Genomic DNA, 16,726 nt, shown 5'->3' on the forward strand with positions numbered 1-16,726 from the left:
TAAAGTTGTGAGCTTTCTAGAAATACTTATATGAGAATTATGTGGCAAACTATGGTACTATTTTTTCCCCTCTTAATTATGATAAATTTGCTGTTCTCAGTTAGTTATACTTGACCTTTAGTGAAGCAGAGATTTACATGTGTACCTTTGATGTACTATGATTGCAGAATTTTTACTTTTAGGAGAATAAGCTTTAAAGTTTGAATTTATCAATAGAGGTTGTGAGGGAGCAACTCTGTGATTTGTTATGGCTTATGTATATTGTTTACAGTGCCTTCCATCTATTTTTCAAAATTCAAACAAAACCAAAACTTAATAATTTTTAAGTAGTAGTCTTGCCTCTGAATACCTACGTAGAGTAACGATTAATATTGACACAAACACACGTGCATACACACATCTTCAGGGGTGTTTGATGAGTTGAATTTGTACTTTAGGGATGAATTACATTAAAAATAGATTAGATCAGAATTTTAAGCTGATGAGTAGATCAGGTTTTAGATTAGGTTAAAATAGATATTACATTAATTACATCATTTTTTGTTTTAAGATCAGTAGAAACATGGGAGGCATATCATCTATCTTAGTCGAGCTATCAGCAGAGTCAGCTGTTCTTTCCTGATATTTAATCTAATATTATATGACATAAGTGATAAATTTACTTTTATAACTAGCTAAGATTTTTTCTTCCTTCACAGTTTTTATAGCATCCTTGTTCACTGGGGAGAATGGTCATGGAATTGTCATTTCTTTATACTTTAAATAGAGTGTTTTAACCTCTTCTCTGTCTTATTGTCATATTTGTAATCTTTCATTTCTGACTTCATAGAATTTCATGTTTTTGAAGTGGGATGATCAAAATGTTATATAATAATTTTTAAAATTGGCCACTTTAGGGTATAAAAAGAAAGTTCCTTACTAGTTTTGCTTATGACTCTTTACTTAATATTTGTAGAATTTTATCCCAGCCTCAGAATAACACTATAACTTTGTATCATATTCAAATATAATCATCCACTTTTCCTAAGTCTTAAAGATTTATCTCATTGATTCGTTCCTTACCATTTGAGAATTGTTTGTTCTCCAAGTTAATTTTTTTCTGGTTTCCCTAGGTAAATTTTAACACTAACTTATTCATAGACTATTTAAAGATAAATATTTTTGTTACTTCACAGAACAGTTTTAGTATAGTTTTTCCTTTACAATATTTACCACTATAGTAGTATATTCTTAATTTTTCATTTTAAGCCATTTAGCACAGAGAGATATTGAACAAAATTAGTCATAGCAGTGAATTGACAAAATCCAACAGTAATACTGCCATTAAAAATGAAAAATAGGTATTTACAAATCCAATAAATTTAATTTTTAATGAATTTCTTAGTAAAAACTATCTTACCACAGAAAGATGGCATTATTACTATAATTTTGGAGCATTAGTTCTTCTTTCAGTTCTCTCTAATAATGGAAGGTTATATTCATAAAACTCTCTGTTCATAGTTTGATTTGAAGTAAATTAAACATGGACTTGCAACACTTTCTGATTTCTTTAAACATGTTGGGTGAGTAGAAGGTGAAATGGAAAGAGAGAGAAGAGGAAACTGGAGAAAGAGGGACGCCAAATAAATGCTTGAATAACTTTTGGGGGAAATTATGGGCTTTAATTCCACTTTTCTTGTGTTAAATATAATTTAAAATGATATATTAACATTAACTGTGCTTCAGATGAAAAATGTAATAATTGCAAAAATATACATGTTCAGAGTATATTGGTATAGAATATGAGAGACCAGTAAAATAAAATTTTAAATTACCTAACAGACATATAGTAAAGGTATTTATTTGAAATGGTTGCTTAGCAGCTGAGTTAATATTTGTTATACATTTCTTATGTGAAAGTGATTTCTAGATTTTAAAAGTATTAAAAATAACAATATTATGGAAATAGAGATGGAATAGGTTCTTGATATAAGTTAAATAAAAAGGAAGTATTCAAATGTTTGTGTTTTAATATAGAATAATCTGATAAAATAACCTAGTTGCAATTAAAACATAAATTTATAATAATAAAATGTATCTTTAATTTCTAGCTACCTTTATCCTGATGGGAGGAGTTATAATCCTGATTTAACTGGATTATGTGAACCTACACCACATGATCATATAAAAGTTACACAGGTAAGGACAATTTGTGAAAATGTACTTATAATTAATAAGTATCTAGAATGCTTTCACATAAATAAAATTCTCTACTTACTCTATAGTCAAAATCATGTACAGGCACTTAATGCAAAAATACTTAAGGAATTCTAAGGGTGTTTGAAAGAAAAAAAAACACATTACTTTTTCCATTTTTTAAATAAAAATTTTTGCTGTTAATGTTCTTGCTTCCAATATAATTTTGTTAGTTATTTGGGGAGATAGGTAGATAAATCCAAAGATAAATAGGTAAATATGACGGAGCCATAGGTTTAGGGAACTGCATAGCAGTTAGGATAATTTATAGGCATTGGCTTTTAGAGTCAAATGAATAAGTGAATCCTATTAAAGATAATAATTATATTTTTATAAATCCATTGTTGGCAGCCTCATAGATTATGAGTGAAAGTGTAACTGGGTGGCATTCAGTAATTACCAAAATCTAAATAAAAATACCTTTTATTCTAGAGTCCATATATAAACCACTTGCAGATATACCCAAAGCTCTATATCCCAGGTGTTTGCTTTAGCATTTTTCTTAAAAATGGAAACTTAGAAAATACTGAAATATTCTATTATAGTTTTAAAAATTATACCTGCCCTAACCAGTTTGGCTCAGTGGATAAAGCATTGGCCTGAGGACCCAAAGGTCCTGGGTTCGATTCCGGTCTAGGGCATGTACCTTGGTTGCGGGCACATCCCCATTAGTGAATGTGCAAAAGGCAGCTGATTGATGTTTCTCTCTCATCAATGTTTCTCACTCTCTTTCCCTCTCCCTCTCTGTAAAAAAATCATTAAAATATATTTAAAAATAAGTAAATAAAATAAAAAAATTATACCTATACTGTATTATACTGAAAAGTCATTAGCAGGAGGATGGTAGTTCTATATAATCACATGGTCACTTCTCCATTTTTTTGTAAAAAAACTTCCATCTTGGGACACTCGGTTATATAACATTTCAATTTGTAAAATTACACTGTGTAAGTTTAATTTCTGTGACTAAAGAAATGACTATGAACACATTAAAATAATTTTAGAAAATAAAAATTAAGAAACACCAAACTGGTAACATTGTTTTTAACTGAGTGAGTAAAAATATTGGGGAGTCAAGGAGAGGATCATTTTATACATAAAAAAGCATCATTTTATACATAATCTAGTTTTAAAATATTTTATAACATATATATTTTTAAAAATATGTTTTTCTTGATGTTTTAGAGAGAGAGGAAGGGAGCGATAGAATCATCTATGAGAGAAAAACATCAATCAGTTGCTTCTTGCTACTGGGGATTGAGCCCACAACCCAGGCATGTGCTTGATGAGGAATTGAACCAGAGACCTCTTGGTGCATGTCAGGATGCTCAACCAATTGACCCACACTGGCTGGGCTTTTTGATGTGTATAATAAATAAAAATCTAATGAAATACAAATTAATGGCATTGGGGAAGACAATAATTTTTAAAATTTTATTTCTAATTCTTTAGATTTTAGTCCCAGTGGTCTTGATATTATTATACTTATTGACATATGTACAATTTGTGGGCAGTTTTTCAACTTTAACATATGACTTCTATTATTTATATAGTGACTCTATAGTATATAATATTTTAATAAAATTTTTATATTTCATAACATTTATTTTTATAAAACAATTATTTTAAAATACATATTCAAGAATAGTACCATTCCGTTAAATGAGTCATACATATTTGGCTAGAATACCCATTACAGTGAATTAAATTCTGCCTTTAGGTTTTTAAGTTATTGTAAAAAATTTTTTATAATTGTAAATTGATCCTTTGGATGTCATAACCTACATAAAAACGTATATATTATTTTAGGGACTTCAATGATTTATAATTTATTTTGAATTGCTTTAGATTTTTTTTTCCATCTTGATCTATTCTCTCATACTTTTTCCTTAAATTAAAAAATATATATATTTATATAGTCACACGTATATCCATTATGGTAGGCATGATTTACATATTAATGTGTATAGGTGCATATTTGTATATCTATCTATGTCTATGTATATTGTTTTCCTCACCAAGACTGTAAAATCTTTTAGTAGGTTAGGGATTAAATATTGTCATTTATTTACCCTACCAGTACCAGGCACGTAGGCATTTTCTAGATTAGAACATTGCCTTATTTAAACAGATTTTATTTCTATAATTTATTTTTTTGTATCCCTATTAAATAACACCATTTTTTGTATTTTCTTTATACTCACCAATATATTTGTATCTCCTTTGTGACAGATCTTTTCAATATTTGAACACTGAAAATTGTACAATGTCAAAAGGTTCTGAACCAGTAAATCAGAGTTTCAGTAAAACAACTTTTGGTTGCTGAAGTGATTAAGATTGGGGGGAAAGTATGCAGTTTAGAAATTTAATATAGAATTTAAGGAAAACTTAAACTTGTTGAACCTTAATTATTTTTTAAAATTCAATATATCTTATTATACTCTGGAGGTCACATGACATATAAATGTGGGCCACAGGACCTTACATGCAGGAGGGCTTGGCAAATGCTACCTTCCTTCCATTCTGGAATTTCTATAGGTATCTAAGAAATAAAATTTAATATTCAGCAAGAATCATGTTTATTCATAGATTTTGGTAATTTGACAATAAAATTAGATGAGCATGTGGCATTTACAAAAAAAAGTTAATTACATTGCTTTTTAAAACCTTGTTTGTCTTTTGTATCACTATTTTTTTTAAATATATTTTTATTGATTTCAGAGAGGAAGGGAGAGTGAAAGAGAGAGAGAGAGAAACATTAATGATGAGGGAGAATCATTGATGAGCTGCCTTTTGAATGCATCCTACTGGGGATCAAGCCTGCAACCGGGCATGTGTCACAGACTAGAATCAAACCCAGGACCCTTCAATCCACAGGCTGATACTCTACTCATTGAGCCAAACCAGCTAGGGCACCCTGTGACTTTTTAAGCAAGTCCCTTCCTAAAAGAATGGTACAAAACATTAAATAATCCCAAGTAGTAAAAGAACTTATGTCATTGACTTTTAATAAAAGCTCAAATCTTTAAAATATTTTTTTTTTGTAGACCAAATTTCCATTATCAATTTATAACATGTCTCAAATGGCAACACAATCCTGATGGGAGCAAGAAATGGTATTTGGGAATATTTAATGTTAACAGTTTATACAAGAAATAATATTAATGTTATTTTTCACCCAAATTGCAGGAACAATATGAATTATATTGTGAAATGGGCTCCACTTTCCAGCTCTGCAAAATTTGTGCTGAGAATGACAAAGATGTCAAGATTGAGCCCTGTGGGCATTTGATGTGCACCTCTTGCCTTACAGCATGGCAGGTATAATCCAGGTTTAATTAGCAATGTGAATTCTCCCTTATATTCCTTAGCAATATCTGTCTTTTCAATTTTCTTCATCTTAATGATTCAGGAAATAATACTGAGAAGTGCTTTGTTTGAAGAGTTGTTAAAAAAAAAACCAAAAAAAACACACATATGTTTCTTGTATATAATATGGTATTTTTGTTTTTATATTTATTCTTTTGCATGTGTCAGTTTATATTAGTTTTAAGTAATTCTTTAACACTATTGATTTCAGAAAGTCCCTTATCCATATTACCAATTAACTACATTTACATGATTTACTTAGATCATAATCTAGTTATAGTACATCAGATCCAAAGAAAAGTAAACTTCAGTAGATAAATCATAGGTTGATATTTAAACCATCCCTCTTTTCCTGCGGCACTGTAGCTCCTGTCTCTGTGGTTGCTCTGTAATGCTAAAATAGGAAAATCAGACAGAAAATGCTTCCAAAATACTTATAGTTCCCACAGAAACAGACATTAAATTTTTCAGTTTACAGAAACAGAATCTATGATAAATTGCAGAATCTAAGATAAATTAGACAGATGTTGAATAAATACAAATTGATGTTTTTGAATGAGACCTAGAGAATAATTTGTTTCCCCAAGGGTTTTCTTACCCTTTTTTAATCTATTATAAAAGGTGAGATCTTGAAATGGCTCTTTGGACAGATTTCCAATTTTGCATATGCTCCAAATACCAGGATATATTACATATCTTCCATTATCCAGAATATTTTGATCAAGCCATTTTTAAACTGTTATTTAATTCAGCCAATGTTGAAATGAATATTGTTGATGGTGTTTAGTTAGAAAGGAAATAATTACCTTTCAAGCATTTTTAAAGACATGCAGGTGAGTATGTATTTGATATCCCTACCCTGTTCCTAAGCCCCCTCCTTCCTGATCTTCTCTCCGCCCCAGAAGCTCTGTCCTCCTGAGGAAGGATGTCTTAAGTTCAGGAAAGGGTGCAGACTAGAGGAGCCATGATGCCTTCTGAACTCATTACTTGATAATCTATACTAATAAAAGGGTAATATGCTAATTAGACTAGATTGACTAGATGTCTTCTGGACATCCAAAGTCTTTCTGGACAAAGCCATGGTGGCGGGGACCAAGGCAGAGGCAGTTAGGCATGCAGAGATCAGGCCTAAACTGACAGTTGGACATCCCCCAAGGAGTCCTGGACTGGAGAAGGTGCAGGCCGGGCTGAGGAATCCTCTCCCACCCCCATGCATGAATTTCGTGCACTGGGCCACTAGTAAAATATATTGACTTTCACTTGTTCACAGTCTTATAATAAGGGCCTCCTTCTTCCTGTGATGATACTTAAAAATGAATGAAGAAAAAGAGGAAGACCTAGAAATGAATTATAATCCAATTACATTTTCAAAGCCATTGCTGAACTCCTGATGTCTTTGTGACCTCACAAAATTGTTGAACATTCCTATACTTCTCTCTTTCAATATGCATTGAGATTCTATTTTACTTTAGTTTTCCTTGATATCCTTGCCATGATTTCCCTTTATTCCTTCATGATTTTGGTGAATTGTACATAGTGTAGGAGAAGTTGCAGGAAGGAGGATGCTCATTATAGTGTCAGGAAGCTCATTCTCAGCTTCTGGGCACATGTTTAAGTTATGTTAACAATAATAGTTTGTAGACTTAAACATTTCTTTTTATAAATAACTTACAATAAATGTACTTAAGCTTATAGAAGGCAAAACTGTTTGCAAGTGTGTTTCAAATGTATCAGTAGAAAATACTAGACATGTTTTTGATGTGCCACATTGACTGGGATGGGACTACTTATGGTGCTTTGCTTTATTTAGTACCCACCCAATATTTTAGAGCAAGGATTAAACTGACAGAGGCAATTATGTGTCACTCTTTGAATTGACTTAGCCTTGAGTGTGGTAGGATGGTTCTCACGGGTACAAAGAAACTAAACATTTGCATTCCTTTCTAAAGAAAACCAAAATTTTAGACTGATAAAAACTCAAAGTACTCTGCCACCTTGAATAGCCTGTGCTTTTCAGCTTCTTCTTGGAGTCGTGGTCTTAGAGCACAGACACACAGGCATATTGCAGGACCTGGCTGCTTTAAGCTGATAATTATCTCATACTTGGAAGTTAAGTGGGTTAAAAGTCAGAAGCTCTCATGAGTTTGGCAGACACCTTTGATTATTGTTGAAAGCATTGTACAAAATAGCTCTGTACCTATGGCCTAAGGCAAATAAAAGAAGATGACTGGATATAAAACAAAAAATATTTCATTTTACTTTCCGTATTCTTCTTTAAAGAAATATAACTTTTAAAATGTTAGGACCAATAGTATATATTTTACATAGTAATTTTGTGAACTCTTTGCAATAGGTAGTTATGTGCAAAAGACATGGGGCTAATTCCCAGTTGTCATTGGTGTTTTTTTGCACTTTGCAGCACCACAGCTTTTCTGTGTATTACTGTGCCTTCCAGATGGTGCAGTTCCTCTTGCTAGTACCAGATGAATTCCTTGGTTCACTTCACAGTTTTTCATACTGGCCTAATTACCTTATATGAGGATATGTCCAGTCATATTCATAAATTATTACCATTTTATATTTCTCTGTTTTATTTTGAAATAATTCTCAGTTTTACTTTTAGAAATTGAGGAAGTGCATCAATTGCCAATCACTGAAAACAGTCTAGAGTAACATTTTAGGAGAAGCTATATAAGACTGTAGTACTAACACAGTAGTTTACTAAGTAAGTAGTAACAAAAGATGACACATTCAAATGCACTCAGGTTGAAATAATAATAAAAATAAATCACACTCATGGCAATAGATGTTAAAGTTATTAACATCTTAAACCGATCATAGAATTTAGCATATAAATTAATGAAAAGTATGCTAAGGAATTCTTTCAGCATTATTTTTTAATTATTCCCTCATAAGACAGTTCGTGATTAATATACATTTCTCTGACTTATGTCCTGTGAGCTCTTACTTCATTGTATTTGTATTGTAAACATTTACGTATTTACATGTTTCTCTTCTAGAGCATGGATTGCTTTATCTATTTTTGAATTCTTCTCACTGCAGGAGCATGCTATCCACCTACACAGTGGTAGTTAGTAAATATTTGTGACTATATCCTATAGGTTTTATAAAGGAAAGAGAAGAAGGGGACTCTGTTACATTTAATAAAAAGATATTGATACTGGAGATCACTTGGGAAAAGTCTTGTAATGCTTTAGTTGTGTTCATTTCCCTTCTTAGAAGTAGCTGTGATTTTTTCAAATAATTTTTATTATGCTTAAGCTGAGAATGAATCCTAAGAATTTTAAACTTCAAATCCTATCCATTTGTTCTGTTCAGTAGCTGTGTGATTCCCTCGACTTTTCACATTTTTACTTCTTCCACTTACTTTTGAGCAATGTTATTTTACTTCTTTTGCTTGCAATAATACACTAACATAGAGGAAGTAAAGACCAAGTTTCTACTTTATTGCATTTTACACCAGAAAACATGCATTGTGACCCCTTGTTCCAAATTTTCTCCACCTTGAAGAAAATTGTTCTTAGGCCAAGGTTTGAGAATTTCAAAGTGGTATTCCATACATAATCTTAGTGGTTAAAGGAAACTTCAGCTACTGAACATTGCTACTTTGGGTAAACTGAATATTTCTACATTTACATAAAGATGTCACACCATGGTGCTTCCTGCTAAAAAAAGAAAACAGATCTGTGTTTGCACCTTTCATATTGTTATTTGAACAGCAGTGTTTGATAATCAATAGACATGTGATTGCAAAATGCCTCTTTATTGAGGAGAAATAAAAGTCTTATAATGTCAATGAAGTTAACAAACATTAGCTATTCTAAAATCCTCACATTGTAGCCTCAGTGAGCTGCTCACTGAACTTACCTAATTGATAGTTATTATGAGAACAAAATGATTGAACATTTCCATAGTTTTACAATATATTGTCAAAAATTGTATCTAGCCCTAACTGGTTTGGCTCAGTGGATAGAGCACTGGCCTGCCGACTGAAGGGTCTCAGGTTCGATTCTGGCCAAGGTTGTGGGCATATCCCCAGTAGGGAGTGTGCAGGAGGCAGCTGATAGATGTTTCTCTCTCATCTATGTTTCTCTGTCATTGATGTTTTTAACTCTCTATCCCTCTCCCCTCCTCTCTGTAAAAAAAATCAATAAAATATATTTTAAAAATTGTATCTAAACTTATAGGTATAATTGAAAATATTAAATTTCTGGATATGAGTGCATATAGTTAAAATAATATGACTCTTTTGCAACTTTCTGCTTATTTGAGATGGTGCAGGCTAGAATCCATATTTTCTGACTTGAAAACCAGTGTTTTGTTTTATATTTTTATTCATTTTTTCTGTGAAAAAGAGTTAAGTTTTTATACTTAATTAAGCACAGGAATAATTTGTATTTTTTTTCTCTTAACTGGACTGGTAGAAGCAGCAGTGGATTGTTTCATCCATTATTCTGCAAGATCCCAAATCCATTCATTCATTCACTCATTTATTTAGGAAACATCCCTTAAGCAGCTTCTGTTTCTCATGTTCTAGGCTAATCTCTAAACTAAGAAAGCAAAACACTAAGAAACAGCCCCTACCCTCAAGAAGTTAAAATGAAATCTATATGTTTTATAAAGATAATTAAATGCTATTAATAATTACTTGAAATGAACATCTTGTTATCCTTCAAATTTAATTATGGATCTGAGATATTTCTTGTCACTTTCTATTACCTTGGTTGACTGTGCTGATATGGAAAAGATTTTAAAGACTGCATATCTGCCAAGAAGCTCTGATAAATCTGTCCAAGTCCAATAGGAAAGATTAAACCCTGACCATAAAACATTGTGCCTGTGTGAACTTTTAGCAAATCATCCTTCACCAACTTTACCTTCTATTTGATGCCTTACTTTCGTTTAATTAAAATTCATTGGAGACTTAAATATTATGTAATTAACAGAAACCCTAAGAAATGCACAGTAGTGGTGTCAGTTGTTACAGGCTACAAGCGGTTTCTCTGTAATTGCTGTCATAATGGCCCATTAGTCATGCCTCAGAAGAGAAGAGGTGTCAGATACCTTTTCCCAAAAAAAACATCTGTGTTATTTAATTAATTGAATAAGCAAGCCAGTGTTTGCACAGAATACTAAACAAGTTGAATAATTGCCTCTCTAGAGGCATTCTTTGAAACAGTATCTTGCTGGGTGTGGCATTTCTGTTTATTCTACATGGTAAAACTGGGATGGTTTTATTTCAGGTCCACACTTTTCCTCAGATATTATCAAAACAGTTTTCTTCTTCACCCTGAATTCCTCTACATTTTTCTTTTTGTAGTAGCATATTATGCATCAGTGATATTGCAGGGTTACCACATAAAGTGTTAAGTAAAGAAACAGTTTTCCTTCTATGTTTTTTCCTGGGATCTAGATAAGGGCTTCTTGGCTAATGAATGGTACAAACTCTACACCATATTCCTCAAATATTACTTTCAAAATAAAAATGGATACATATGTATCAATTAGATATGCAACCATAGTTGCTAAGGATTTTAATTCAATTAAAAGGAAGATTAGTTTTTTCCTGTGATTATTTCTTTTGCATACTTTTGCAAAATAATTTAAAATAAAGATATAGGAGCCTGAAAAATAATAATTCACAAAAAAGTCAATAGATGAAAATCAGTAAGTTCTAATTTTAATATGACTAATTTAAAAAATTTTCGATGTTCTGTATTTAGACATTTGTAAGTTATCTGAGGAAAAATAAATGTTTAGTTCTCTGAGAGAAATGGGTAGCCAGTACCACCTCATTTAAGGCAGTCCTATATAATAAAAGCCTAATATGCTAAATGTCCAGTCATCCTGTTGGCCATTCAACCAATCAAAGTGTAATCTGATTTGCTAAGATTGTTCAACTGCTTGCTATGGCATGCACTGACTACCAGAGAGAAGATGCTCCAATTGGTAGGTAAGTTTGCTGCTTGGGTCCAGCTGATCAGGTCTGAGTGAGATGGGCTAGATGTACCCTGGAGCACTCTTGTGGTTTCTCTCCTGCTTTGATTGTGTACTGGTGGGGTTCTTCAGCCTGTTCTGCACCCTCTCTTAATCAGGAATCCCTCAGGGGATGTCGGAGAACCAGTTTTGGCCTAATCCTGCAGGCCAGGCCAAGGGGACTTATGGTGCACAAATTCGTGCACCAGGCCTTTAGTAAGAGATAATCTTTTATTGTGTCTTCCTTCAAAAGCAACCAATTTCCAGCATCAGTGAAATTTTGTAACCATGGAACTACAAATAATATTTGACTTTAAGAATGTTATAAATAAGTATTTATGTCCTTGATTATATGTTGTGTCTTTTTGTATTTGATAAAATGTTGGATCTCTTCTTTCATTTTAGGATTCATGTAGGGGCTTCTTGAGTTGTCCAAAAATATTATATTGATGTCATGAACTACAGACCATAATTCTATACATGACAGGAATGAAAGGCATGAGACCAATATAAATACATTCTGATAGACAGATGCTTGTCTCTGAATGTAGTGACTACAATAAATAGACACTTGCTGTATTGTGCTGTGCCTCGCTGTTCAGTAGCAGATATTGGCACTTTGGCAACATTTTCAGTTACCTCTAACTAGGGCTTCTGATTGGTGTTTTAAAAGTTAGCTCCATTAAATAAAATGTCTTAAGAATGCCAACTCTCATAAGCTTCATGCATTGAAGTTTTAAATTGGATTCTAGCAACAAGTATTTCAAAAAAAGCTATTACTATGAAAAAATATATATCTGAAGGAATATTATACTTACTACAACAAGGTTTGCTGCATCTTCATATTAAAAGTTGAAACTTTTCAGTTAGAGCAAACAGAATATTTATCGATTATAGTAGCTTCTTTAATTTGAAAACTGCAACTTGAATAAAATATTTATTTTTTCATTTATTATCAGTAGTAGGCAGCTATTCTTAAACTTTATTTTAACATAGGCAATGAACCTCAGGTAATATTCTGATAGTATAATATCATACAGTGATAGTGTAGTGATAAAAGATTAGGATCTTAAAACAGAATTCTGGGATAGATATCACTTCTTATTCAGTACTGCTGAGCTATGAGACCTCCCTCAAATTATGTAAACTCTCCATTTTCTTTACTGGTAAAATGTGAATAATAATTTTACCTATCTCAGGATTTTATGAGTTAATATGTGGATAGTGCTTAGAACAGTGCCTGCAATTTTAGTTATTATTTTCTGATATAGTAACTGATGGTATCACTTAATGAAGATACTAGCAGCCTGATACATGGAATTAGTGCACAGGGGCTAGGGCTAGCCTCCCCTCAGCCCAGCCTGCATCCTCTCTAATCTGGGATACCTTGGAGGATGTCCAACTGCCAGTTTAGGTCCAATCCTGGGGATTGGCCCTGGTCGCCCCAAGCAGCCTACTTAGTCGTTTGTCCCTTACTAACTCTCCTGCCAGCCTGGTCATAGGCAGCCATCTTTGTGAGGATATGGCAGCTAATTTACATATTACTTGTTTATTTTATAGGATTTCATATATCTGATTAATACTTTATATACACTGATAATTCTGCAAATTTTATTGATTGATTTTAGAGAGAAGTAGGTTGGAGGAGAGAGAGAGAGAGAGAGAGAGAGAGAGAGAGAGAGAGAGAGACAGACAGACATCAATTTGTTGTTTCACTTACTTATGCATTCATTTGCTCTGACCAGGATGGATTGAACCTGCAACCTTGGCTGTCAGGACAATTCTATAACTAGCTGAGCCAGGACCTGCAGTTTTTGTTTGTTTGTTTGTGTTTTTTGTTTTGTTTTGTTAAATTTTTATCTGTGTACATATTTTATCATTGACCCCCCCCCCTATACATCCCTCCCCAGAGTTTTGTATCCATTGGTTGTACTTATATGCATGTATACAAGTCCTTCGGTTGATTTCTTATCTCCCCCAGGTCTCCCTACCCTCCCCACTGTAATTTGACAGTCTGCTTGTTGCTTTTCTGTCTCTATATCTATCTTTTGGTTCATCAGTTTATAATGTTCTTTATTATCCATAAATGAGTGAGGTCATGTGGTATTTCTCTTTTATTGACTGGCTTATTTCACTCAGCATGATGTTCTTCAATTCCATCCAGGTTGCTGCAAATGATGAGAATTCCTTCCTTTTTATGGCAGCATAGTATTCCATTGTGTAGATCATATGTGTCAAACACAAGGCCCGCGGGCCAAATCCGTCCCGCCAGGCCTTGCAATGTGGCCCGCACCACGCTGCCATCACTGCACTCCGCTGCGTTTCCATCACAATGACAGTTTATTACTGTTCAGTAAACCATTCGGCCAGCGATTTAGGCTGGATTTTAGATTTTGGCCCCTTCTCTGATTGAGTTCGACACCCCTAGTGTAGATGTAACATAGTTTTTTTGGTTTTTTTTTTTTTGGGTTTTTGTGTGTGTGTGTGTGTGTGTGTCTGTGTGTTTTAATATATTTTATTGATTTTCCACAGAGAGGAAGGAAGAGGGATAGAGAGCTAGAAATGTTGATGAGAGAGAAACATCAACCAGCTGCCTCCTGCACACCCCCTTCCTGGGATGTGCCCACAACCAATGTACATGCCCTTGACCGGAATTGAACCTGAGACCCTTCAGTCCACAGACCGATGCTCTATCCACTGAGCCAAACCGGTTTCGGCTGTACCATAGTTTTTTGATCCAATCTTCTGCTGATGGGCACCTAGGCTGTTTCTAAATCCTAGCTATGGTAGATTATGCTACTATGAACATAGGGGTGCATATATCCTTTCTGATTGGTGTTTGTAGTTTCTTGGGATATAATCCTAGGAGTGGGATTACTGCGTCAAATGGGAGTTCCATTTTCAGTTTTTTGAGGAAACTCCATACTGTTCTCCACGTGATTGTACCAGTCTGCATTCCCACCAGCAGTGTGCGAGGGTTCCTTTTTCTCCGCAACCTCACCAACACTTGTCGTTTGTTGATTTGTTGATGATGGCCATTCAGACAGGTGTGAGATGGTACTGCATTGTTGTTTTGATTTGCATCTCTCAGATAATTAGTGGCTTTGAGCATGTTTTCATGTGCCTCTTGGCCTTCCTTTTGTCTTCTTTTGAAAATATTCTATTTAGGTCAATTGCCCATTTTTAATTGGATCATTCATCTTCCTTTTATTTAGTTGCACAAGCTGTCTGTAGATGTTGGAGATTAAACCTTTATCAGTGGTAACATTTGCAAATATGTTCTCCCATACAGTGGGCTTTCTTGTTGCTTTGTTGATGGTTTCTTTTGCTGTAAAAAAAACTTTTGGGAAAATTGATCAGATACAAGCAAAAGAATGAAACTAGATCACCAACTTACACCATACACAAAAATAAACTCAGAATGGATACAGGACTTAAACATAAGATGGGAAACCATAAAAATACTAGAGGCATCCACAGGCAGCAAAATCTCAGACATATGCCAAAAGAACTTCTTCACTGATACTGCCCCTAGGGCAATGGAAGCCATATAGAAAATAAACAAATGGGACTACATCAAAGTAAAAAAGACCTGCAGTTTTTACATTCATTTCATTTCAAGATAGAATTCTTATGAACTTTTTTCAGATACTAAGATGTTTCCACAGTTATCTTACTCTATTTCTTTGTTATTGAGACTATTTTTATAATAATCACAGGAGGCCCTGTGCACCAATTTGTGCACAGTTTGGGTCCAGCCCACTCTGATTGGGGCTGGTTGGGGGAGGGACCATGGGCGATTGGCTGGTTGGCCCCACCCCTGATCTGGGTGGGGAGGCCAATCCAGGGCCCAGCAAGCTGGAGCGAGGGGCTGAGGACGGTTGGAGGGGGCCCATAGGGGCCCAGATCCAGCCAGATGGCTGTCGAAGTATGCCTCATAGCAACCCCTCATTCCAATCCTTGCCTTCATTCCAGTGTTCTGGTCACTTTAGGCTCTGATAGATAGATAGATAGATAGATAGATAGATAGATAGATAGATAGATACCAACTGGAATTCACATATGCTTTTTGGAAAGCTTTGAATTAATTTATCTTTAAGATATTCCTTAAAACATACATTCTCTTACACTGCACAAATAAGATGAAATGGCTTATCTAGTGTCACATAGCTGCAATTGGTGGGTGTAGTATTCCAATCCAATAGTTTTGATTCAGAAAGTATGTATAGTAGGTCCTTGGGTTACATCAGAGATCCATTCCTCCAGCGCAAGGTGACACGATTTTCGCCATAAGTTGGAACCCACTTACATAAACACCTACGTCACTCATATGGAGCACATATACAGCAGTAATGAAGTGAAACAGTAAAAAAAATAAATAAGTAAAAGAAAGATAGCAATTCCTGACCTTTACTTGTAGTAAATTAAATAATAAACAAAGCACATATGTATATAGATTGGAATGACAGAACTTTGTTTTTTTAATAAATAAATGGGAAACGGTGACATAATCACAAAATGACATACATTGAGTCCAACATAACCTCAGGACTTCCTGTATTTCTTTTCTGATTCACTGTTTTTATGAGCCTCCCAAGTTAAAACTAAAAGTTCTAAGTCTAGATTCACCAATGTCTTCTCCCTTGCCCATCGTGAAAGAGCACTAAACTAAAGATCTCTCCAACCCTGGGTGGTTTAGTCGAAGATTACTATTAACAATCTTCATTCTTTTATTTATTCTTTTAACAATAAGTTATTGAGTTTCTGTGGGAAATATCATGTTCTGAAAATGCTTAGTATGGAACCAATTTACTCTCAATGTATGTATGTATCTATGTAAATAGTTATCTATTTCTAATTCTTCCATGTTGAGGAAAAAAGATTTATGGGAACTCTAAATCTACCTGAAGTATAACAAGGTGATGTAAATTAGACTATACAGAAAGTACACACACACAGCAAAAACATAAAACACACTCGAACACGAGACTCATAAAGTGCTATGTATCCTCTCAGATCCTCCATATGAAGTGCTTGATCTTAAAATCTGTCCTCAACTGATTATCCTGAGAGAAAATAAATTGCACTACTTATAATATTTATTATAAAAAAATGAAAGGTTATT

General features: G+C 33.7%; 1 protein-coding gene across 7 annotated transcripts in view; it reads left to right on the forward strand.

Moving 5' to 3' along the window:
* The window catches only part of CBLB (Cbl proto-oncogene B), a 212,556-nt gene that overhangs the window by 119,660 nt on the left and 76,170 nt on the right, over positions 1-16,726 (forward strand). For all 7 annotated transcript variants that reach the window (XM_036448716.2, XM_036448718.2, XM_045584017.1 and 4 more), the window contains 2 exons: positions 2,091-2,178; positions 5,425-5,556. In XM_036448716.2, coding sequence (XP_036304609.1) covers positions 2,091-2,178; positions 5,425-5,556 — 220 coding nt within the window. The remainder of the gene's footprint in view (positions 1-2,090; positions 2,179-5,424; positions 5,557-16,726) is intronic.

This window comes from Pipistrellus kuhlii, unplaced genomic scaffold (assembly GCF_014108245.1).
Source record: "Pipistrellus kuhlii isolate mPipKuh1 unplaced genomic scaffold, mPipKuh1.p scaffold_m20_p_2, whole genome shotgun sequence".
NCBI lineage: Eukaryota > Metazoa > Chordata > Mammalia > Chiroptera > Vespertilionidae > Pipistrellus > Pipistrellus kuhlii.